The sequence below is a fragment of the Arachis hypogaea genome, chromosome 1 (assembly GCF_003086295.3).
Source record: "Arachis hypogaea cultivar Tifrunner chromosome 1, arahy.Tifrunner.gnm2.J5K5, whole genome shotgun sequence".
NCBI classification, from domain to species: Eukaryota; Viridiplantae; Streptophyta; class Magnoliopsida; order Fabales; family Fabaceae; genus Arachis; species Arachis hypogaea.
In genome coordinates, this window is record NC_092036.1 from 77,782,681 (window position 1) to 77,805,933 (window position 23,253).

Here is a 23,253-nt window from a genome sequence, read left to right on the forward strand (position 1 = left end):
TAACTATCTGTGGTTAAGGATTCTGATGTATAGATGTCGTGGGGTTAATTTTATGAGTCTGCATGTCAAAAAATAAGGTTGTTGCTGAGCCACTGAAGCTCCTGGCCGCTATCAGAGCTGCTGCCGGTTAAGTTTGGGATAGCTGGTGTATCGTTCCTTTATTCCAGTAAGTGTTTATATCTCGGAATCCTTGCCTTTAGTTTTCTGTTATGTGTTTTGAGGTTTCCATGATATTGATGTTTTGGAGTTAATAACCGGGGTTGCATGTTGTGACTTAAAGATGTTTATGCTATTGCGAAAGTGTGCGGGCTATGAATTAAAGCTGCCATTGGTTTCGATATGAGATGAAAGGAATTCGTTAATGCATTTGGGTTATGGGTTCACTTATCGAGGTAGGGGTCTTTTCAAAGAACTTAATTTTATGATTTAGAGTTGTTATAAATGGATATTAATGTGATAAATGTACTTTTGGTGATTGTATAAGCCTTATGTATTGCTGGCCTATTTTGTGATGAATGTATTTGTGGTTGGATTGGATTGTTGTTTGATTTGGTTATATGGTTGGTTGCTAAAATATTTCATTACAATTTTGGAAAATGAGTTGGTTCATTGAAAATGGATTGAGTTTGGATTTGATCTCTTGAATTATAAGAAGGATATGAATTTTTGAAATTAGTCTGATTTTAAACTGATTTGGTTCTGAACCCATGGAAGGGATTGAATACTGGTTTGGTTGGGACCCGAAACGGGTGGCAAAGTCTATGTTTTAGGGGAGGTGCTGCCGAAATTTTATGAAATTCAAGATTTTGTTTTTAAACATGATTTAGAAAAGGATTGGATTCGAGAGGTTCTATTGTTTGGTTCTTGATTTATTAAGAAATAGGTGATTCAAGTTTAATACTTTAAGGAAAGCTTATGTTTTAAGTTTGATTTAAACATGAGGGGACCTATGTTTTACGGTTTGGTCAAAGAAGTACCCTTGGAGGATTTTTAACAGATTTTAAAGAAAATTGAACTTTGATTACTTAATCGCATTACTTTTGAAGTATTCTTTAAATTTTAACTAAACAAATTCGAGCCTTTGGAAAAGTTTCCGATTTAAGAATGAAAAAAAATTGGGTTTTTCGACTTAAATAATGTTGGTTTTGAAACTGGTTCGGAACTTTTGGCCTACATGCCTTGGTTTTGATTTTAAGTCTCCATTTTAAATGATTTCAATTTGAGTAATTATGATTCCGATGATCTCTAAAGAGTTTAAGAAGTGAGACAAGTTATTCTTCCCTAAAGTCTTGTGTCTTTTCAAAGAAAGTTCCGTTTTCAGGTGATGATTGAAAGTCTCTTGAAAGTTTTGTAAAATGTTATATTAAGCGACTAAGATTTGAAAAGGAATTGATTTTGAGGAAAGTTGAAATGTGAGTTTGAAGAGATTTGAGAAATAAAAGGTGACTTATGGCTTGAATAATGATTGGTTTGATATGAATTGTTAATGAAATGCAAAAATGATGATGGATGAATGATTATGAATAAACATATGTGGCTTCCACCCGTTTATCTGAGATACGAGTTCCCTGAGTAAAGAATCGTGGCTTTCCACCACGTGTTCCGGGTTGGATCTCGATTCTCTGTTGACCCTATATCGTAAGGGTGACCTGGCACGTATAAATTCTCAGGTATGGATAGCCCCCAGTGAGTGAATTGAATGATGTATGAATGTAAAATCTATGCATAGACTCATGAGGATGCGCGACAGGGGATAGTCTAAGGACAATTCAGACTTGTCGGGTTGGCTTGATAACTAACAGATGAGCCTCATCAGCCATAGGACAGGCATGCATCATATGCATTTGTATGCTTTGTTTGGGTTTGAACTTGTTTGGGTTTGCCTAATTGCTAAACTGTTCTTAACTACTACTTGAACTATTTATTGTAACTGCTACCTACTTGTGCTTTTCTTGTCTATCTTGCCTGTGTTTGTTCTGACGTGCTACATTTGAGAATGAACTTTGGTGCTGAATTAATGATTGTGTTGTTGATTGCGTGGTTGGTTTCTGATTGAGATTTTCTTTTAAGAAAGGAAAGGTTTTAGATTTCTGAAAGATTAAACATTGTTTCTTTGAAAAGGTTTTGAACGTTTACTTATTGGTTTTTAAAAGATTCATAAGGAAATGATAATAACTGAGCTTGAAAATAGTTTTCTTATTAAATATCTTCTTATGACAACTTTGAAACTCCGTGGTGAGACTGTGTGGTTAGGTTCTCACACCTCTACAGCTTTACCTTTTCAGGAACTGGAAGAAGAAGCATTAAGAGGAGTTATACTGCGTTTGGTTTATATGTTTTTGAATTAATTAGATTATTTTCTTCCTTCGTCTTTGTTGTTACAATTTTGTAAGAGGGATAGGAATTGTATGTTTTATATATATTACATTATAAGATATTATGTAAGAAGTCTTGTATCTGAATCTATGTGTTTGTTTTTTTTTTTAAGATAAAGTTTTTATTTCCGATTTTAAAAGAAATCAACGAACGGTGTTGAGTCACAGGCTCCTAATTTAATATTATGTATATAAAGTGGTTGTAATACTTCTTGCTATCAGAGTTACGCAGCCGGAAGCGTGACTTTCTGGTAGTGAGGGTGTTACACTCATAATAGTCCTACCCTAAGAAAATGATAGGTCAGTAAATACTTATTATCTTGTAAAGAATATACTAATAAAAAATATTATGATGTATGAATTTCACTACACATGCCTATACTTTTGATATGTTTTTCTTTCTCGTTGTAGCTCTTACAATTGGGAATACTGGTTTGTCCATATTAATTTCAATGTTGAACGCTTTATCGGGAGTGAAAGACCTCTTGTCTAACTCAATAAGATCATCTTCATCATCCAATATAGCTATGAGGATATTAATATCCGAGCCTTCAATCTGTTTGGAAATGGACGTATCTTTTATGGAGAAAAGGTTTGAAAGAATATCCTATTTCTATTTATAATTTTTACTGTTTTTTTAAAGAATACGTGGTGATAAGGAAAAAGAGTAATAATAAGAACATAATTATGATAAATAGTTCTCAAGTCATCTTCTTTGTTTTTCTATATAGTAATTATCATAAATAAATTTATAAAATTAACAATCACAAATCTAACAAAATGATGAAATCAGTAATCAACAATCCCAAACTCACAAATCTTAAAAAAAAAAAAGATGAAACAAAAATCAGAAATATAAAACAAATGAGGGCAAATCAGAAATTAGCAATCACAACTTCAGAAATTTTCAGCAATTGATGAAGCACAAATCAGCAAATTTAAGAAAATCAGGACAAATCACAAATCAGAAAATGAGGAATTTACATATTTTCATCTATATGAGGTCAAATCAGAAAATGAAGGATTCACAAATGCTATACCAAATTATCAACTTTGAACTTCACAAAATTAACAAGCAAATAAGGTAAATTGACAAAGGATACCAGGTCCGTTGAGAGAGAAAGAGTGGAGACTAGAAACATAGCTCCGAGATGGTGGTGACGATGGACGCACACCCACGGGCGACAGCAACGACACGACCCTCGGGAAGCAACTGGCGCCACGAAGGTGAATCGATGGATAATTGAAGATGCACCGTCGTCGTTCGGGATCTTGGATGTGCTACTGAAGAACGGATTTCCTATCGGTAAAGAAATATAAAAATATGATTGCGTTGTAAGTATAGCTTCTAAACCAACAGAAAATCCTTTCTTACAAACCCAATAAAATTTATAAACCGAAGTATTCAAACCTCTGTCATCTTCTCAAGGAATTGCAGGGATGTATGTTTTACTATTGGTTATGGAAAACACTGTTATTGGGTTTTGAAAAAGTTTTGAACAAGAGAAATGGATTGCGGGAATTAATAAATTACTAACTAAGAAATCTCTTGGAAAAGTATGAAAACTGGAAGTCCTATCCTAGTTATCCTTATTAATGGTGATGAGAATTATATTTTTGCTCCCACTAAGTCAACCTCTAACTATGAAGGTAAGTTAAGTGGACAAATTAATTTAACACCTAAAGTTCTAGTCAACTCCTAGGGAAAGACTAGAGTTATAGGAATCTAAATTAATCAGCAAAGATAGTAATTACCAATCACGATGAGTTTGACAACTCAAGAGTTACCAATTAATCAACCAAATCCAAAAGGGAAAATAAATCATAAATAGAGCAAAATAATCATGAGTCTGAAATACCTCAAAGTGTATTAATTAAGAAAATCATAACATGAATGGTCCATAAGCCAATTTGGAAACATAAATAATTAACAAATAAGAGAAGTCAAAATAAAGGAATATTGAACCTGATATGAAGGTGAGATAATCCTAAAATTAAGAGAAATTCTAAATCCTAAATCCTAATCCTTAAGAGAGAGGAGAGAACCTCTCTCTCTAAAAACTACACCTAAATTATGAAAAGTGAAATATGAATGTATGTTCTATCATGTATTATTCTTCAGTCTCCTCTTTAATGGATGGATTCCTCCATTTATAACCCTTTAATCTATGTTCTCTGGACTTGGATCTGGACCAAAAAGGGCCCAGAAGTCGCTGGGGCCGACTTCTGCAAATTCTGCAGATCGCACAAGTCACGCGTCCACGTCGTTCACGCGGTCGCATCATCTGGAGTGTTGCTCTTCCACGCGGTCGCGTGAGTCATGCGTCCGCGTCAATTGTGTTTCATGAGTCATGCGTTCGCGTTGTCTATGCGCTTGCGTCGATGCTAATTTATGCAAAGCACGCGTCGCTGCCAGTTTCTCCAAAAACTCCGATTTGTGCTTTCCTTCCATTTTTGTATGTTTTCTTTCCATCCTTTAAGTCATTCCTGCCCTATAAAACCTAAAAGTACTCAACACACAAATCACGGCATCGAATGGTAATAAAGGATAATTAAATTTGATTATTTTAAAGCATAGGAAACATGTTTTATCATATGTCATATCCTAAGGAAGGAATTGTAAAACTATGCAAATTCATATGAATAAGTAGGTGAAGAGTTGATAAAATCATTCAATTTAAGCACAAGATTTATCATAAAATAGTAGTTTTTCAACCTCCCCACACTTAAACAATAGCATGTCCTCATGCTAATTCCAAGAGAAAAGAGTAAAGGTAAAATGGTGGAATCATATGCAATGCAATCTATTCTAAATGCAACTACCTAAATGAGTCATGCAATTCTAGTTATTATTCACCTATATATAAAGCATACATGTAGTTAAATTAATTCATATCTTCAAGGAATTATGTATGTACAATTTGGGCCAAATCATATTAAAGCACAATTACAATTGAGTTGAGTTAAGATAGTTCACAACTTGCAAGACAATTAATAGTTAAATATGGACACATGAGAATGAGCTATTGAACCCTCACTGGATTGTGTGTTTACTCTCTAGTCACTCAGTGTTTGGGGTTAATCACTCTCTTCTTTTCTAGTCATACTTTCTAAAACTTTATTTTTCCTCTAATCAATCAACAATTATTGAATATAGACATACAAAGATCATGAGGTCTTTTCTTAGGTTGTAATGGGGCTGAGGTAAAGGTAAGGATGTATACATAAGGCTAAATGACCTAACAAAGTGAATCCTTGACCAGTCTAAGATCTTACCTAACATATACATATGTAATTTCATAATTTTTCACCTAGCTACCCAAATCTTCCCACTTTTGTGTTACATGCTCATGCATTTTATTTTTGACTTTTGTCCCATGTGCATTGATTATTATTTTTTTTTTTCAATGCACATAGTAATTTAATTATTTTGATTTCACATGAGCATGCTTCCCAAATTTTCAAATAACTTATTCAATTTAATTCTCTTTTTTTATCATCCCATGTTCCCATAAAATTTCCCATACTTAAATTATACACAATATCTATCTTAAGCTAACCAAGGATTCAACTTGGGATTTTTAAATTATTTTTCTGCTTAAGGCTAGTAATGTGGTTATAAAACATAAGGAGATTAAAAAGCTCAAGGGGGCTAACAAGGATGGCATAAAAGGTAGGTTTATTTGGGACAAGTGGGCACAAATACAAATAATGGCCTCAATCATCTCTTGGTATGCATCTATATTCTATAATTGGACATATAGATTTAAAACAAAATAAAGATTGCAAGCATAGAAAAGAAGTGTGAAACACACAGGAATTTATGGTTTGATGTAACCATACAATTAAGCTCAAAACTCATGGACTGTGTGTTCTTTAAGCTCATAAATCACATATCAATTATGTATGTCATGCAAGTAGAAATTAAGAGTTTCCATTCAACTCAATGTAAATCTTTAAGGTGCCCCTTAAAATCTTCGTGTTTCTCCTTGATGAAATGTTGCTAACTAACTAACATGTAATGTTATATATACAAGGTGTGTGGATTGTTTTAATATACTACGGTTCCTAGCTTTCTCTTTTTATTTTTCAATTAAACCAAACTATCATATGCTAAAAAGGGTAAACTATACTAATCAATCCACTTAATACATAACTAGTAAACTAAGGTGCAAATTAAGCTAAAATATCCAAGATATATACAGCCCAAAGTGCAAAATGCAAAAGTACAACAAAAGCAAAAAAGAGAAAAATGTGCAAATAAAATACAGAAAATGAACAAAATAAGATAAGAGTCTGTAGTGGTTCACCAAAAAATATGCCAGAGATGGCAACCTCCCTACACTTAAATAATAGCATCGTCCTCGATGCTCACTCAAACTGGGTGTGAAGAAGTGTCATCTCCGGAAGGGTGGGCTGTCGGTGTCTCGGTAGTGGTCTGATGATCTGCAGTCTCTGTGAGTGAAGGAGGAGTGGTCTGCTGAAGTGGAGGCTCTGTCTGTAAAGGAATGTCCGGATCAGTGGCTTGTAGCTGGTGGTACTCCTCATGATGTGGGGTAGTGTGCTCAGGACCTCCCTGCTCAGCCTGAGTAGGTGCCTCCTCCTTATAACGCTCAGACCTCTCATAACGTTGCCTATTGCGATGTTCGAACCTCTCAAAGTGCTGCTGGTGGCGGCGCTCCATCTGGTCTAAGCGGTCAAAGAGTCGGTGCACCAGAAGGTAGACGGGCTCAAGAGCAGGTGGGTGTGAAGTGGGTGGTGCTGGGGCAGTGGAAGCAGAAGGAGTAGCTAAAGATGTAGCTGCCTCAGCAGAGTCAGTGAGAAATGGAGGTCGGTAGCCAAAAGCCTGAAATTTCTGACTGTGAGGGATGATCTTCCTGCAGTCGGCGGCCGATGGCTTTTCATCAGCAACCTCCCAAGGTACCTCAGCTCGGCGACCCAACTGAGTAATTAGGAATGGAAAAGGGAGGGTGCCTCTGACATGGACTCTGGTCATGTAATGTCGGATGAAGCGGGGTAGATATAAGTCTTTACCCGTCATCACACACCAGATGAGGGTAGTCATAGCAGCTGGCACCTCCGTCTCATGGGTGCTCGGCATCACGTAGTTACTCAGAATCTGTTGCCATAGCCGAGCCTCATCATTCAGATATATTAGCCTGATTCCCTTGGGTACCACTATGCTCTTTCCCATGACCCATGGAACAGTAGGATCAAAAGTGATATCCTGTTTCACTGTATCCCAATCAAACCTCAGAAATCTCATATCCTCTTCAGCTTTCTGGTAACCGTCTACTGATCTGATTTAGGTGGGAGCTGGAGGATGTCTTCAATTGCTTCTTCAGTAACCATAACTTTCTTGCCTCTGAGATGTACTGCATCCAGGGATGATAAAAAGTAGTTACAGTAGAATTTTATGACCCAGGATGAGTTGATCTCAGTCAAGTTTCTCTCCAGGAAGAACCAGCCTCTTTGTTTAATTTGGTCTGAAGTGTACTACCGGAGTTCTTCTGGAATTTTGAGTGTCCTCTCCAGGTACAGGTTCCTGGATGTGGCAAAAACTGGTAATTCAGCTCACAGTATTTGTTTGCAAATTTAACTGGGTCAGCCGCAGGTACCAACTAATCAGCCTTTTCCTGCGGGATAAAGTTCTTTTCCCACCAGGAATCATCATGTAAGATGCCAAGGATAGATACAGAGGATTCGCCTCTTTCCCTTTAGCCAGTGGTTGCTTTGCCCTTTCCTTTGCTATGAGGGTCAGACATCCTGAAAAGCAGAAATTCCAGGATATAATTGGAGAACAAAAGCAGGAAAATAAGTAGGCAGATAGGATAATAGCAATATAAGCACAGAGTGGCAAAAGAGCAAGAGAAGCATGAATTGAGTCAAATAAAGTGCATTTGGGATTGTGTTCAGTTGAAAAAGTCTAAAAAGAAAAATGACAATCCAAAATACATGATAAGTGGAATTCATGTTAATAAGGAAAAATAGTGATCATGCCTTGAGTTAAAAGTGAAAGTAGGCAGGTAAAAAGAGAAGGTAGAAAGTTAGAAAGGTTAATAAGTGAAAAAGGAAGTTAGAAAGTGAAAGCAGTGAGTCAGTAAAAAGAGAGTTAGAGTAAGTGACATGATGATTGGTTTCCTAGTTAATAAGAAATCCACAAATGGAAAGAATAAGCAACTCATATTCAAGCAAGGTTTGCAGTTAATTAATGATAATTCATATATGTCGGGGAAGTAGAAAAAGGAGAATGAAATCATCAATGATGCAAAGTATTAACCAAGGAATCAAATGGAATAAGAATGTTAGCCCGTGCATTCATGAATTGGTTTGGTTGTAGCCAAGTAGTGGAAAATTCAAAATTGCCAAAACCAATACATGAATAGAAAAAAATGAAATAATTTGCAGAAAATTGGGCAGCATTCCGGCTAAAATATGATGTTCCCAGAAAATACATAACAGGATAGATCAGTGCATATAAAATTTAAATAATGCTGCAAAGAGACAGAATAATATGAACATGAAACACAGTGTAACAGCAGCATGCAATAGGAAGAACAGCATATGAACAGACTTAATATCACAGCTAGGTCGAAATTGCGAAAAGATAAATAGGTAATAAGAACGGCGCAATTATCAGGCCTAAATCCACTAACCACATCCTAGCTACCTAACCACCTAGAATCCACTACGAACATGCATCTCTAACTATCCTAAATTGAACAAATTCAGATAAATATGCAACTAACTAGGAATGATAAAGAAATAGGTGGACGGCGGAACCTGGTATGTGTCTGAACATGGGATAGGGCAGAGGGAAGGTGGTGGTGTTGCGGCGGTGCTGGGAGGGAGCACGGCGGCGTGGCGGGCTAGGGTAACGGAAGGGAGGGAGGGGGAAAAGGGGGTGAGTATTTGGGGCTGTTGTGGGTGGCGGCGCTGGAAGGGGTGCTCGGCAGCGGAGGTGGCGGCGTGGTGGTTTGTGGTCACGGGTAGGGGCAGTGGTGGTGGAGGTGGTTGAGAGGGAAGGGAGAGGTTGAAGAAGAGAAGGGAGAGAGAGGGGGTGTTGCAGAGGTGGCGCGATGGTCTGGGTGGCTGGGGGTGGTGGTTGGTGGTGGCTGGGGGAGGAAAGTTGTAGAGGGGGAGGATAGGGGGTGGTTGGGGTTTGGGGCACGATGGGTTAGGGTTCGCGTGGTTTTGGGGTTAGTAATCGCAAATCCACGCGAACACGTGGAGCACGCGATCGCGTGAGTAAGGTAAAGAAAGGGTGTGACGTGGTTGCGTGATTGACGCGATCGCGTAGGTTGGAAAAAGATGAGTGACGTGGACGCGTGAGGCACACGAACGCGTCACGGTGAATGGTGCTAGACGCACAGTTCTAGCATCGTTTTCGCGCAACTCTCTGTTTCTATTTAGGGGGCCATAGAATCCACGCGATGCGAACACATCGCTCACGCTTTCGCATGGGGTGGGTGTTGTGCAAGTGATGCGTTCGCGTCAGGGACGCGAACGCGTGGGCCGTTTTGTGCCAAACGCACACTAGCCGCACGATTCCAGCCCAACTTTCTAGGCGTTGGATCTTTTCGCCGATGTCCATTCCACGCCCACGTGTGGCCTGCGCGCTCTCATGGTGCAATTTTTTTTTTATGCAGTATGCAGAATTCAAAATGCAATGAATGTCATGCAAAAATTTCAGGTTCAATCAAAATTCAAAAACAGAGTAAAATGGAAAAGGGACAATCATACCATGGTGGGTTGTCTCCCACCTAGCACTTTTAGTTAAAGTCCTTAAGTTGGACGTGTGATGAGCTTTTCTGTTATGGTGGCTTGTGCTTGAATTCATCCAGAAATCTCCACCAGTTTTTGGAATGCCAGCATCCTCCAGGGTCCCAAACAAGGTACGTAAAGTCCTTAGGTGAGTTCAAACAGGCTTCAAGGCTCCCGAGGTGTTGAATGTCAGAATAGATTCCAGGATCCCAAACTTTGCTTTTACACTCGTTTCCGTCTCGATTTGCATTTTTCCAACTGGGTGATGAGCAATCTGAGTTCTCACTGCAGTGACCAAATAGCTTCCGAGATCCTTTCAATGGAGCTTGACACCAATCTCTGCACCTCAACTTGAAGTGTGAAACCTCATTGAATCTTGCATACCAACTCTGAGTGCGAGTCATTTCCCTTTTGCTTTTAAAGCCGCAGAGAGCTCTAAGCTGTCCATCTATCTCAAGTAAACCATATTCAAGTGAAAAAGTAAAGATGAAAGTTAAGGATTTTACCCACTTGAAGTTTGTATTGGGCGGTAATGGCCTTGGGATAGGTGTTTCCAGTGGTTCTACAAGCTCTACTCCCTTGTGGTCTTCAGTGAATTCCTCCACTTCTTTGCAAATTTCTTCCATTTTAACCATGTCTTTATCAAAATCATCGATATCTTCCTCATCACTTGAGTCATAATTGGGAGGTTGAGAAAAGTCTACCTCTACATCATCTTCGTATTCACTTGGGGAAGATTCTTCTATCTCAAAGAATTCACTTGCGGATGCAAGTTCATTACCAAGAGAACTTGACTCCTGATTATCATGATCAAGGAAACTTGCGTCTTGGGTTATTCCGTCCAATTCTTCATAAGATACCTGCTTTGGAGGTTGTGCAATATCCTACTTAGCGTCAATTGTAACATCCTTGACGGGGTCTTCCATAACTCTGGGTTCCCGTGGAGGTTCAGCATCTCCTAAATCTTCAACTAACTCTTCTTCTTCTATAATGACAGCGTCCTCTACTTGTTCTAGTACGAAGTTATGCTCTACGCTGTCTACTGGAGTTTCTAGTGTCTCATTCATGCTGCGTTCTTCATTAGATTTCCCACATGAAGCTATGGGAGTTCCTTGAGTGTCCAAACGTCTGGAAGATAATTGATTTATTGCTTGTTCCAGTTGATGAAGGGTTGCATGAAATTGGTCTACTGATTCTTCGAAGCGAACCTGTGATTCTTGGCTTGATGGATATGGACATGGTGCATAGGGGAGTGGTGGTTCTTAGGAGTAATTGGATTGGCGTTGGGGCGGATAAGGATCATACGGTGGCGAATGGTGAAAAGAAGCTTGTGAGTGTGGTGGTTCGAAGCTATGTTGAGAGGATGGTCTCTGAGCATAGGGTGGGGCTTGTTGGTAGATACAAGGGAGTCCACCATATCTATCGGCTTGGTATGCATCGTAGAATGGTCCTTGTCAATGATATCTAGGAGGGTGTTTTTGCCTAAAGGGTTGATCAGATCCTCTTGGCTCCATCCATCTTTGATTACTTTGACCGTGATGCATAGTCCTGTTATAGCTTCCATTCCTTTCAACAAAATTAGAACCAAACTCAAAGCGAGAGGGGTGAGAACTCATAGTAGTTATTAGAAATAAGAAGGGAAAACGAAAACAAATAAATAAGTAAAAGAAAAATATTTACAATAACCAATAATAAAGTACACGTTTGCAATTCCCCGGGAATGGTGCCATTTTGAAGAATGGATTTCCTATCGGTAAAGAAATATAAAAATATGATTGTGTTGTAAGTATAGCTTCTAAACCAATAGAAAATTCTTTCTTACAAACGTTTGGTTGTCACAAGTAACAAACCCAATAAAATTTATAAATCGAAGTATTCAAACCTCGGGTCGTCTTCTCAAGGAATTGCAGGGATGTATGTTTTACTATTGGTTATGGAAAACATTGTTATTGGGTTTTGAAAAGGTTTTGAACAAGAGAAATGGATTGCGGGAATTAATAAATTACTAACTAAGAAATCTCTTGGAAAAGTATGAAAACTGGAAGTCCTATCCTAGTTATCCTTATCAATGGTGATGAGAATTATATTTTTGCTCCCACTAAGTCAACCTCTAACTATGAAGGTAAGTTAAGTGGACAAATCAATTTAACACCTAAAGTTCTAGTCAACTCCTAGGGAAAGACTAGAGTTATAGGAATCTAAATTAATCAGCAAAGATAGTAATTACCAATCACGATAAGTTTGACAACTCAAGAGTTACCAATTAATCAACCAAATCCAAAAGGGAAAATAAATCATAAATAGAGCAAAATAATCATGAGTCTGAAATACCTCAAAGTGTATTAATTAAGAAAATCATAACATGAATGGTCCATAAGCCAATTTGGCAACATAAATAATTAACAAATAAGAGAAGTCAAAATAAAGGAATATTGAACCTGATATGAAGGTGAGATAATCCTAAAATTAAGAGAAATTCTAAATCCTAAATCCTAATCCTTAAGAGAGAGGAGAGAACCTCTCTCTCACTCTCTCTAAAAACTACATCTAAATTATGAAAAGTGAAATATGAATGTATGTTCTATCATGCATTATTCTTCAGTCTCCTCTTTAATGGATGGATTCCTCCATTTATAACCCCTTAATCTATGTTCTCTGGGCTTGGATCTGGATCAAAAAGGGCCCAGAAGTCGCTGGGGCCGACTTCTGCAAATTCTGCAGATCGCGCACGTCACGCATCCGCGTGGGTCACGCGGTTGAGTCATCTGGAGTGTTGCTCTTCCACGCGGTCGCGTCAGTCATGCGTCCGCGTCAGTTGTGTTTTGCAAGTCACGCGTTCGCGTCGTCCATGCGCTCGCGTCGATGCTAATTTACGCAAAGCACGCGTTCGCGTCGTCCATGCGGACGCGTCACTGCCAGTTTCTTCAAAAACTCCGATTTCTGCTTTCCTTCCATTTTTGTATGTTTCCTTTCCATCCTTTAAGTCATTCCTGTCCTATAAAACCTGAAAGTACTCAACACACAAATCACGGCATCAAATGGTAATAAAGGATAATTAAATTTGATTATTTTAAAGCATAGGAAACATGTTTTATCATATGTCATATCCTAAGGAAGGAATTGTAAAATCATGCAAATTCATATGAATAAGTAGGTGAAGAGTTGATAAAATCATTCAATTTAAGCACCAGATTTATCATAAAATAGTGGTTTATCAGCTACCGGCGGCAGGTAAGACCAGAGGATTTCTTCACGGGAAAGGAGAGAAAAAAGGGTAGAGGAGAGGAGAAAGGGGCTTAGGGTTGCATTCTGAGAAATGAAATTGGATTGGGGTTAGGGTTGTATTTTAAAATTAAGGGAATTTTTATAATTTTAAATTTTTTAGTCTGTACACTTATTTCAAACTAAACAGCATACTGAGACATAATTCAATCTTGTACACTTCTACACCAAAAACAATATTGAGATTTATTTCTGTTTCTGTCTCTCAGTCTCTGTCTCTCAATCTCAGTCTTTCAGTATCTTTCTCTCTACCAAACGCTACTATATGGATGTAATGGATCAAGGATAAAATTCTAATTGATTAGGATTGCCAAAATATTTATTACGATTAATAGAAGATGTAATTCGTTATTATTTTTGTTTTTCATTATTAATAAACATGATAGATAAATAATAAAATAATAATTTATAAAATAAAAAATAGCTTTTATAATTAAAGAGTAAAGTATCGTTTTTGTCCCCAACGTTTGGGGTAAATCCTATTTGTGTCCCTAACGTTTAAATCATCTTATTTGTATCCCTAACGTTTGTAAAAGTGATTCAATGTTATCCTATTGTCAATTACACATCATGAACGCTTTAATTTGAGTTTTAAAAATCTCTTCTTGAAGTTAGAATACAAATGTTTGGGATAGAATCGATGATCCACTCCGAAAAATAGCTCATCAAAAGTTGAAACTAATTCCTACAACATTTACATAATTCACTTTTCTAGGAACATAATTGAATCTAAACACAAATAGTGGATATAATATTAAAATCGAACACATCCAAGTGAGACCTAATTGAGAATGAATGCATCCAAGTGAAAATAATTGAAAAATATAATCTGATTTGTTAGTATAATTGATAGTAGGATAATATTGAATTACTTTTATAAACGTTAGGGATACAAATAGGACGATTTAAACGTTAGGGACACAAATAGGACTTACCCCAAACGTTGGGGACAAAAACGATACTTTACTCATAATTAAATAATATATAAAGGATCAATTTATAATTAAAATTAAATAAAAATTATTTAACTGTTATTAAAAAACTTAAAAAATATATTTTGTTATGAAATCATTTAATAGTCCAAACGTTTTGAAACCATCGAATCCAATACTATGATACTACAAATCAAACAACATGAAAAATGTATTTTTTCTGGTATGTTCCTAATCAAGAAATAAGCTTCGATATATTCCTTTTATCCGTATTTAATTAAATTAATTCCTCTTCTAAAAGTATCTAAGAATTCCTACCAAATTAAATTCGCTTGGATCTGGGTATCAGCATTACATGTGGGAGAGATAATGCCATGCCAGCTTTGGGAGGGAGAGAGAGTCAATCTGCCACATATTTGTTTTAGAAAGAAGTGAAATTGATTCTTCATTCTTCACAAATCTCAAATTTGTTTTAAAAGTTTTTTTTTTTTATAATGCCCAAGTAATAAGTCGTTTTTGGCACCAAGTGATAACCTTTTCAAAAACATGTATAGTTGTATACCTTCCTTTATTTTGCCTAGTGACTAGCATGTGTGTTTCTTTTGGGCTCATTTGCATTGCAATCAGCCAATCACTACAAAGAAAAATGTCGTGCAACCCAATCAGGGTTACTTCCCTGACAAAAATTTAAAGAAAACAATCAAGATATTACTTCTAATTCTTTATATCAAAGAGAGTAAAAATTAAGTTGGTTAATCTAGTGGTTATTTTATTAGTATGCTTAAGTAAGTGTTGAGAGTTTGAATCCTACCTTATATATACAGCAATTTATTGATCAGTGACAAACTCTTAAACAAAACTCTAATCTGCAACAAATTAGTTCTTGACTTGCCAAATTGAGGAATACCGTGAGAAATTAAAAAATATATATATATATAGTGTTCTTCACCAACAATTCGATGTTGGAGCATAATTGACGTTGAATCTAAAGGATCTACAGCTGGATAGATACCTTTGGATGCCAATTCTCTTGATAGTACGGTCGTAGCATCCAAATGTCTCTTCGACGAGCTAGGACACGAGTAGAGACTATCAATATGCTTTCGCAATAAGAAAATTAGTGTATACGAATAATTCTAGAAAATGAAATAAAAAAATAAAATAAAAAAAATATACAATATATATATATATATATATATATATATATATATATATATATATATATATATATATATATATATATATATATATATATAACTTACCTTTGTTAAGTGGTCAATTTATTTCTCTATTTAACATTTTTAAATAATTTTTGGTTTTGATTATGATTTATGAAATATACCTCATAGTTAAGTACTTGATTTTGGTTAGTATTATAAGATGCTATTTGTCGAGTTCGATCTCCGTCATAAAAATGTAAATTAGTCATTTGTTTTAATTTTTTTCTTTATGTAAATTTAAGTCTCATAATTAGTTATTATCATATTTTTCTCTCAAATTTATCAACGCTAAAAGAAAATAGAAAGTTTCATAATACTCATTCGAAGATTTTTTTTTTCATAAAAGATATATAACACTATTTACAAGCATATGAACTATGAAGTACCACCAATTTATAGTATATATCTACTGGTGGTTTAGATCACTAAATATCTAAAGCAACTTGCAACAAATATAGGCTGAGTTTTTTAAACATTGTAAGAAGATGTGTGAATTTTTTTTATATTTTTTTATAAGTGAATTTAATATTGTTATGGAAAAGAAAAATTGTTTTTGTCAGAATACATAAAATGATGGAGACATTTTGTATGTAATTAAAATTTTTTATTGGTTAAAACAAAAATGGCACTGCTGTTTTGTGTAGAAATAAATAATAAAAATGATAGAAGTGGAAAATACTGTTATCATTTTGTGATGGAATAATATTTTTTTTAATTTAAAAACTGGAAAATAGCGGTATTGTTTTGTGTTGAAACGAATTTTATTATTGAAAATGGTTAAAATGGTGTTGATATTTTACAGAAAAATGAAAACGTCGTTGACCTTTAGTACTAATGTAAATAAAAAAATATAAAATTAACTATAAAAGGTACGTTGGTGATCTGCTGGAAACACTTTGAGTAGAGTAAATAGTGAGTAACACAAAGTTTTTCGTCTTTAGATTTTGAGAGACTTCAGAGCTCTTAGTTCTTTAACAGTTAAAGCTGTTTTGCATTTGTTGAGTGAAATAAATTGTAGGTAAATGTAGTAAGTGTATAAAATGGAGAGTTATGTTAGTTTAAGAATATATTTCAATGGTCAGATTTTGCATGATACACATAAGGGTGTGAGTTTTTTGTGTGAGAATCCATGTGTTATTGTTGTTCCTCTTTCAATAACATATGAAGGACTTAAGGGTGTACTTTGTCAGAATGTAGATCATCAATGCCAGAAAAAAGTGACAAATATTTTGTATATGTAGCTTGTGTTAGTATTTGGTGGTTTCGTTCAATTTCAAATAATGCATGTAGCTGATGAAGTTGGTATACAAGAAATATTTTCGACCTACCATCAAACTAGAGTACGAGCCTCACTTATCGAATTATAATCAAGTTATACGTTGAGTTTGAAGAAATTGAAGATATTGATTTTTCAGAACCCAATATAGACTGCAAGCGAGCAAGTGGGAAGTTAGTATCCATCGACAACGATCTTATTGACGACATTCGTATCCATGCCCAACATGGAGCAACGGTAGAAGACCATCCATGTCCTTACAATCATATATAGATGCCCGACATAAGGATTGATACATGTGTGCAAGGCAAGCTGAACCCCAACTAAACTTATGAATTTGAGAAAACTCACAAAGCAACGGCAAATACTTCCACTGCACAGTGATTCCAGATTTGTCACTAAATAACATCGTTCCAAATAGACACATTATGTGACATTTTACATAAGTTTTCCTACTTATTGGGTCAGTCAAATGTTGGTGCTGCTTTAGGGTGCAGAACCATACTAACTTGATTCCGCTTTCTCTATGGTCGTTTGGGTCTGGAGCACTAACAAATTGGATCATGTACTCGTTCTCTAACCCACTTGTGCTGTGGTCACACTACAAGAAAAATATCCATTCAGCCACACTTTTTTTAAACTACATTTGAAAAGTAATAGAATAAACTACGCTTTTTTCAATGTTACCTTTTTTTTAGAGAAAAGAAAACACAATTCTGGCATCATTTAAAAAACGTAGCCTTAAGTATTATAGAAATCACTTATAAAACGTAACTGTATGTTAATATCTATGAATTCATTTTTTGTATCAAAGAAAGCGCTTTTTAAGCATAGCCTATTTGTTAAGTTTTGGGTGCGTTTCAAAAATGATGTCTAATAAGTTCTTTTCAATTTTTCCCGATCAAACTCACAACACTTGGTGAAATTTCTGTTCCCTCCAAAGCTCATTATCCCTTTTCTGAAACTCACAACACTTAGTGAATCACATCGCCTTTATCCCCTTTTTGGAACCACACGAATCACAGCGCCTTTGTTCCTCCAAAGCTCATCACTCATCATTGTGAAGAACCCTCTCTGAAATTTTTGTTATCAAATGCCTTTATCCCCTTTCTGAAACCCTCTCACCATCGCGAAGAACCACACGCAGCACTCATTATCGCCACATCGCCACATCGCCGCACACTCACCACTCACCGCTCACTATCGCCACTGACCGTCGCTCCTCTTCGTCCTCCTTCACTGAGCTGCGCCGCTCTCAGCATCGTTATCTCTGCGCTTTTCATCGTCCTTCCCCTTTCAGTTCGATTGTTTTCGTTGTAACCCTCACCTTTGCCATTCTTGGTTTCTCACCATCGCTGGTGACCGTCGCCACCCAGTAACCACTCACCGCCAGTCACCGTCGCTGTTGATCGTCGCTGTTGCTGCACTGACCATCGCTCTTCTTCGCCATTCTTCTCATCATCGTCTTCTCTGTGCTCAAATCGTTGAGTATGTATGTATTGATTTCTATTTGGTTCTGCAATTTCAGAGGTTTAGGGTTCCGATTTTAGGGGTTTTAATTTGGGGGTTTTAATCTATGAAATATGGGTTTGTGAATTGTGATTTGATAACATGCATGTTGTTGCTGATGAAGATGCGCAGTTTAACAGATTAGTGAGTATTATTAGATTAGTGATTTTTTATGTTTATCCTACTTGCTGATAAAGAATAGAATAGTATCCTTACAATGAAATGTGAAAATAAAGAACATGCTTCTCTTTTTGTGTTCTGCATTTTTTTGTGTTAAACCAAAATATTTTACTTGTAGTTTGTTCAAGTTCTCACGCAGCTTGCTTTTTGACAATTTAGCAGCACTTGTTTTCTGCATTATCAGATTTTCCTTGAATCATTTTTTTGTTTCTAATTTGATTTCTTACTCTTAGTAGATCCAAATATAGTTTTTAAATTTGACTTCATGATAATAGAGAATAGAATTATGCAAATTGCAAAAAAAGAAATAAAAAGTTAACAATAAATAAATAAGTAAAATAAAAATTTTGCATGTAATATATAAATTGTGAAATCAATTTGTTTGGTTTCTGGGTTATCGATGAGATACAAAATAATGAAACAAGTTCATGAAAATTAACTAAGAAAAAGGAGTGATAACAAAGTTGAGTTTGCAATGCAATCCCATATAGGCTATTAGCCTTTGTGGTAAAAAGGTTTCAAACTTGCAATGCAATCAAAAAATTAAGAGCTGTTTATATTTGATTCTTCTTTTGGAATTTGAAAAATCTCTATAAAAGACCAGCTTAATGCAATTTGGGCTAAGGCCTGTCGTCCATTGTTACTATTGTGGGTAGATTTTCTAGTTCCCACAAGGGCAAGGAGCTTGAACTTTCTTATTCATTATATTTGCTAAATACTTGTGATCTCAGGTTTTGTTTTTAAGCCAATACTAAAAGTATTCAAATTTTGTGCTATCTGAGACCACCTGCTCAAATTTAAGTTACTCTTGGTTATGATATGTCTGATAATTATTGGTTGGACTAAAGAGTAGGATAACTACATGCTTATATCAAAATGTGCTATTTAAATATTTCACTTAAACAATTTTGGCATTTAACTTAATTTTTTCTAATCCTCCTTCCCACTTTTTTTCCCTCCTCACTTATTGTAGGATGTGATTGTTTCATTTCTTTTGCAGGGTTTTTAAGATTAATGTTCCTCTTTTGTTAAAGGGAGAGACTAAGCATCAAATTCTAAACAGTATTATCAAGGACTTGGTAAGATTAATAGAGATCAAAAGAAGCTAACTTATCCTGTGACCTACAGGTCATGGTAGCAGCCTCATTCATTGGGGCACTTGTTTATGCAATAGCTGCTGTTTTTGCAATATGTCAGTTCTAAACTAACTAGTATTTTGCTACTAAGTAAAGGGAATATTTGCACTGACAAAGACACTACACATGCACATAGATATCCAAATCAGTTAGATATATCTATGTTTATGAGTTACAAAATATAAATCTGATTAACTTGTTTCTAAATTATTGTTAATAAGTATAGACTTTTCTGACCTGTCCTTCTCTTGTGGTTTTTCTGCTGATATATATTTCAGATTCATCTTTTATTTTAGTTAAAGTAAGTGACTCATTGTGCTTCCCCCTTTTCACTAGAGACCTAGCCTTTTCCCCCTTTTCCCCTTTCCCCTTTCTCCCCTTCGTGCCATTCCTCTTTTCTTTCTTTGGACTTTATTTCAAGTTCTGAAATCTAGCTACGTACCAATAAAATCAAATTCCTCTTTCATTCTTTCTTTCTTTGGGTTATACATGTTTTATAGCTTTAGTTCACAAATTCATAGATTTGATTTTTTTAACGTAATGAACTCAAATAGGGAAATGTAAACTGACTGAATTTCTATGCCGATCAGTTCATAGGTGGTGGATTGAATACTAATCATCTAGATTTTGCTGGACCTATTAATTCAGGTTGGTTTGATATTTTAAGATTTTTAAGGTAATCATATTCTGTTTCTGAATTGTGATTTCAACTCTTTAGAATATTTTATCACATGAGAAATTATACTATGTTATAGTAGGTGTTCTGAAGAAATTATTACTATACAGAATTGTACTATGGTTTTTTGTTGCTGGCAGTTTTAAATATGAGAAGTAGAAAATCATAGAATTTGATGGTGAATTTTCAACTTTTTATTATTTTTTCTTCTTTCCGGAGGACAGTATGTTATTTCCATTGGTTCATTCTTGTGGGTGTTTCAACAATCCGCATGCTTTACTAATGCTTGCAAAACCCTTCACCATTTTTGGGTTTTTGGATAATGTATCTAGGATGGTCTGTCAGCTGCTGATGCTAGAGCAAATGTCATAAATTCTGATGATGCAATCTTGGCAAGTGAGACTATAACCGATGACAGGGATACAACATATGAAGAGGATGCAACTCTGCTGGGACCAAGAAAAGTGATTCAAAAAGGCACAAGTTGTCTTACAAGCTTGCTGAGCAAAATCGATTTTCTGGTCCTTTGTATATCAAGTTAGTTTCTTCTAAATATTGAATTAACCTCAATGTAAAGTGTCAGCCGGACACTGAAAAGTTTCACATGCTGTTGGAAAATTTAGAATCATATATTAATTGTATTCAAATTACAGGTTAAAATGACATTAGAACTTTTGTGAAAAAATGAGGTTCGACTCTGTTCCTATATTAATGATATTCAAGGTCAGGGATATGGAAAGAAAGCAGGCCACTCAATGTTCTTTCTTGAGAATATTTTTGTTCCACCAATCAAATTCCGCCCTCCCACTAAAGGAGGTGATATGGTAAGTGTGAATAATAAATAAAGACTGTTAACGAGTTGTGCTATTTCTCTATCTTCTTTGTTTGTACTCCATGTTCTTACTTCTACTGTGGAGTGTGGAATATTTCCAAAGTTTGTCCATGCAAGACATAGGTTTAGGGAAGTACTTTGAATTTGAAATTGTTGTGGGATATAAATGTAGGAAAAATGTACTTATGAAATTGTTAGCAGATATATATATATATATATATATATATATATATATATATATATATATATATATATATATATATATTTGAAAAAGAAGGATTTTTGTTAGAAAATTCTATCATGACTCATGCGGGCCATTCTTAGGAAAGGAAGCCAGCAGGATGTAAAGGTCATGTGAAGGGAGGATATAAGGATGAAATGCAAATCCAGTTTCTTTCTTGGTTTATCACAAGAACAAACTAACCCTTTCAATTTAGCTAATCTCATTTAGTGGGATGAGGCTTGTAAATTGCTGGCATTCAAAGTATAACTACTCCTTTTTAGTCCTTTCATTGTTTTGTGAATACTTGACTATCTTTTTTATTCTACATTCACCCTATTGACTTGGGGAATTGTGTTTGTAGGTATTGGAGCGTGCTCATACTGTTTTGTTGAGTAAGATTCTGCAGTCTAACATAAGATTAGGGCATGCCCATCTAAACAAGAAGGATCCCTCGATGGTTTTAGCCAGGTGGATGGAACTTCAGCAATCTGTAAATGTGCTCTTTAACAGTAACACTTCTGGTGAGAATTTATGCTATTTTGTTTTGTTTTCTTTTTTTAGTTGTAACATGCAGACCTGGGTGTAGTTGGGTAATATATTTTATAAATGTCTTTATGTGATAAAATGTCTGTTGAGCACTCTCTTCTTTTTCTCGTGAATATTTAAGAGAGGACAAAGAACAATATGTGCACAATATATGGTAATACCCATCATGACTACATTATGTGACTGTTTCAACTATGTTTTTATCTTAAAGGTTTATAGCTTATGCTTTATCTTTGAATCCTAAATTTGGATATGTGAAACACTATTATGCATTTGTGAAACTTGTATACGGTACGAAAAGAATTAATGATATTAATCATTGATAGTTTTGAGTTTAATTTTTTAATTTTTATAATTACGAATGCCATTATAAATATTTTTCTAATTACTATTCTATATAATTATGCAGGATAATATTGAGGATGATCATGAAGATTAAGCTATTTATCATTGTAGCTTATTGGCTAAGATAGAGTAGTATTGGGAATGGATACATGTATGGTTGACTAATGACTTTTATTAGAAGATAATGACTTTTATTAGAAGATACTTATGTAGGATATAATATTTTAGTTTTTCGTAGAGTATAGTAATAAATTCTAAGTGGTCTCATGTTTATTTTGATATGGTTATGCTTAATTTAGTGTGAAATATATGAATATATAAAATTAATTTCATTCCAATATTTTTGGATCATTAATTATAAATATATTTTGGTTATAGATAATTTTTATTATTTAAAAAAATTATTTAGTATAATTATGTATTTATTTTTTTATAATATTTAACTCATTTAATTAAAAATGTAGAATTATCATATATGTAATTATATTATTAAATATTATGTTGTGTTAATAATTAGTAGAATATATATATATATATACAAAAAAAAATAAGAGACCTAAGGTTACACTTATATACATTAGTTATGGTATACAAAAAAAAAAAGAGGGACTTAAGGCTACCCTTATAAACGGTAGCCATGGTATACATTGTGGCTACGCTTTACAGGTGATGCAGTAGTGCTGAAAAGCGTAGTCTATTCTGGTAAAAATAGAAGCTGAAAAGCGTAGCCTTTGGTCCTGGACAGCATGACTTGAAAAGTGCACCATATTCTTAAATGTCAAAAACGTAGTCCTTGGTACAGAAAAGTGTAGCCTTTGAGAATAGGCAACGGTCGAATAGGAATCACACCAAAAAGCATAGCCGTAACCTAAAAAGCGTAGCCGTAGTCTAAGGCATTATTTTTTTTCACTTTTGGCTACATTTTTCAAGTGTACCTGATTGAGTATTTTTCTTGTA

The 23,253-nt window shown here is 35.2% G+C and overlaps 1 protein-coding gene across 13 annotated transcripts; it reads left to right on the plus strand.

Moving 5' to 3' along the window:
* Positions 1–17,643: 17,643 nt before the first annotated feature.
* Positions 17,644–22,636, plus strand: LOC112695188 (DNA-directed RNA polymerase I subunit 1). Of its 13 annotated transcripts, none has more exons than XM_072198984.1 (7): positions 17,644–18,341; positions 19,539–19,617; positions 20,265–20,322; positions 20,683–20,887; positions 21,004–21,174; positions 21,767–21,926; positions 22,361–22,636. In XM_072198984.1, the coding sequence occupies exons 5-7, from the start codon at positions 21,106–21,108 to the stop codon at positions 22,363–22,365; spliced, it is 234 nt and encodes a 77-aa protein (XP_072055085.1). In that variant the 5' UTR covers positions 17,644–18,341; positions 19,539–19,617; positions 20,265–20,322; positions 20,683–20,887; positions 21,004–21,105; the 3' UTR covers positions 22,366–22,636. The 13 variants fall into 13 exon arrangements, with proteins under 13 accessions (XP_072055085.1, XP_072055080.1, XP_072055097.1 ...); XM_072198996.1 differs by having other exon boundaries at positions 17,701–18,341; positions 20,265–20,350; XM_072198992.1 differs by having other exon boundaries at positions 17,759–18,337.
* The last annotated feature ends 617 nt before the right edge of the window (positions 22,637–23,253 follow it).

Bases quoted from the DNA above. Each gene is read 5' to 3' on its own strand.
- LOC112695188 (XM_072198984.1), top strand. From the start codon at position 21,106: ATGTTCTTTCTTGAGAATATTTTTGTTCCACCAATCAAATTCCGCCCT. The intron at 21,175-21,766 runs GTAAGTGTGAAT...TTGTGTTTGTAG, and splicing joins CCACTAAAGGAGGTGATATG to GTATTGGAGCGTGCTCATAC.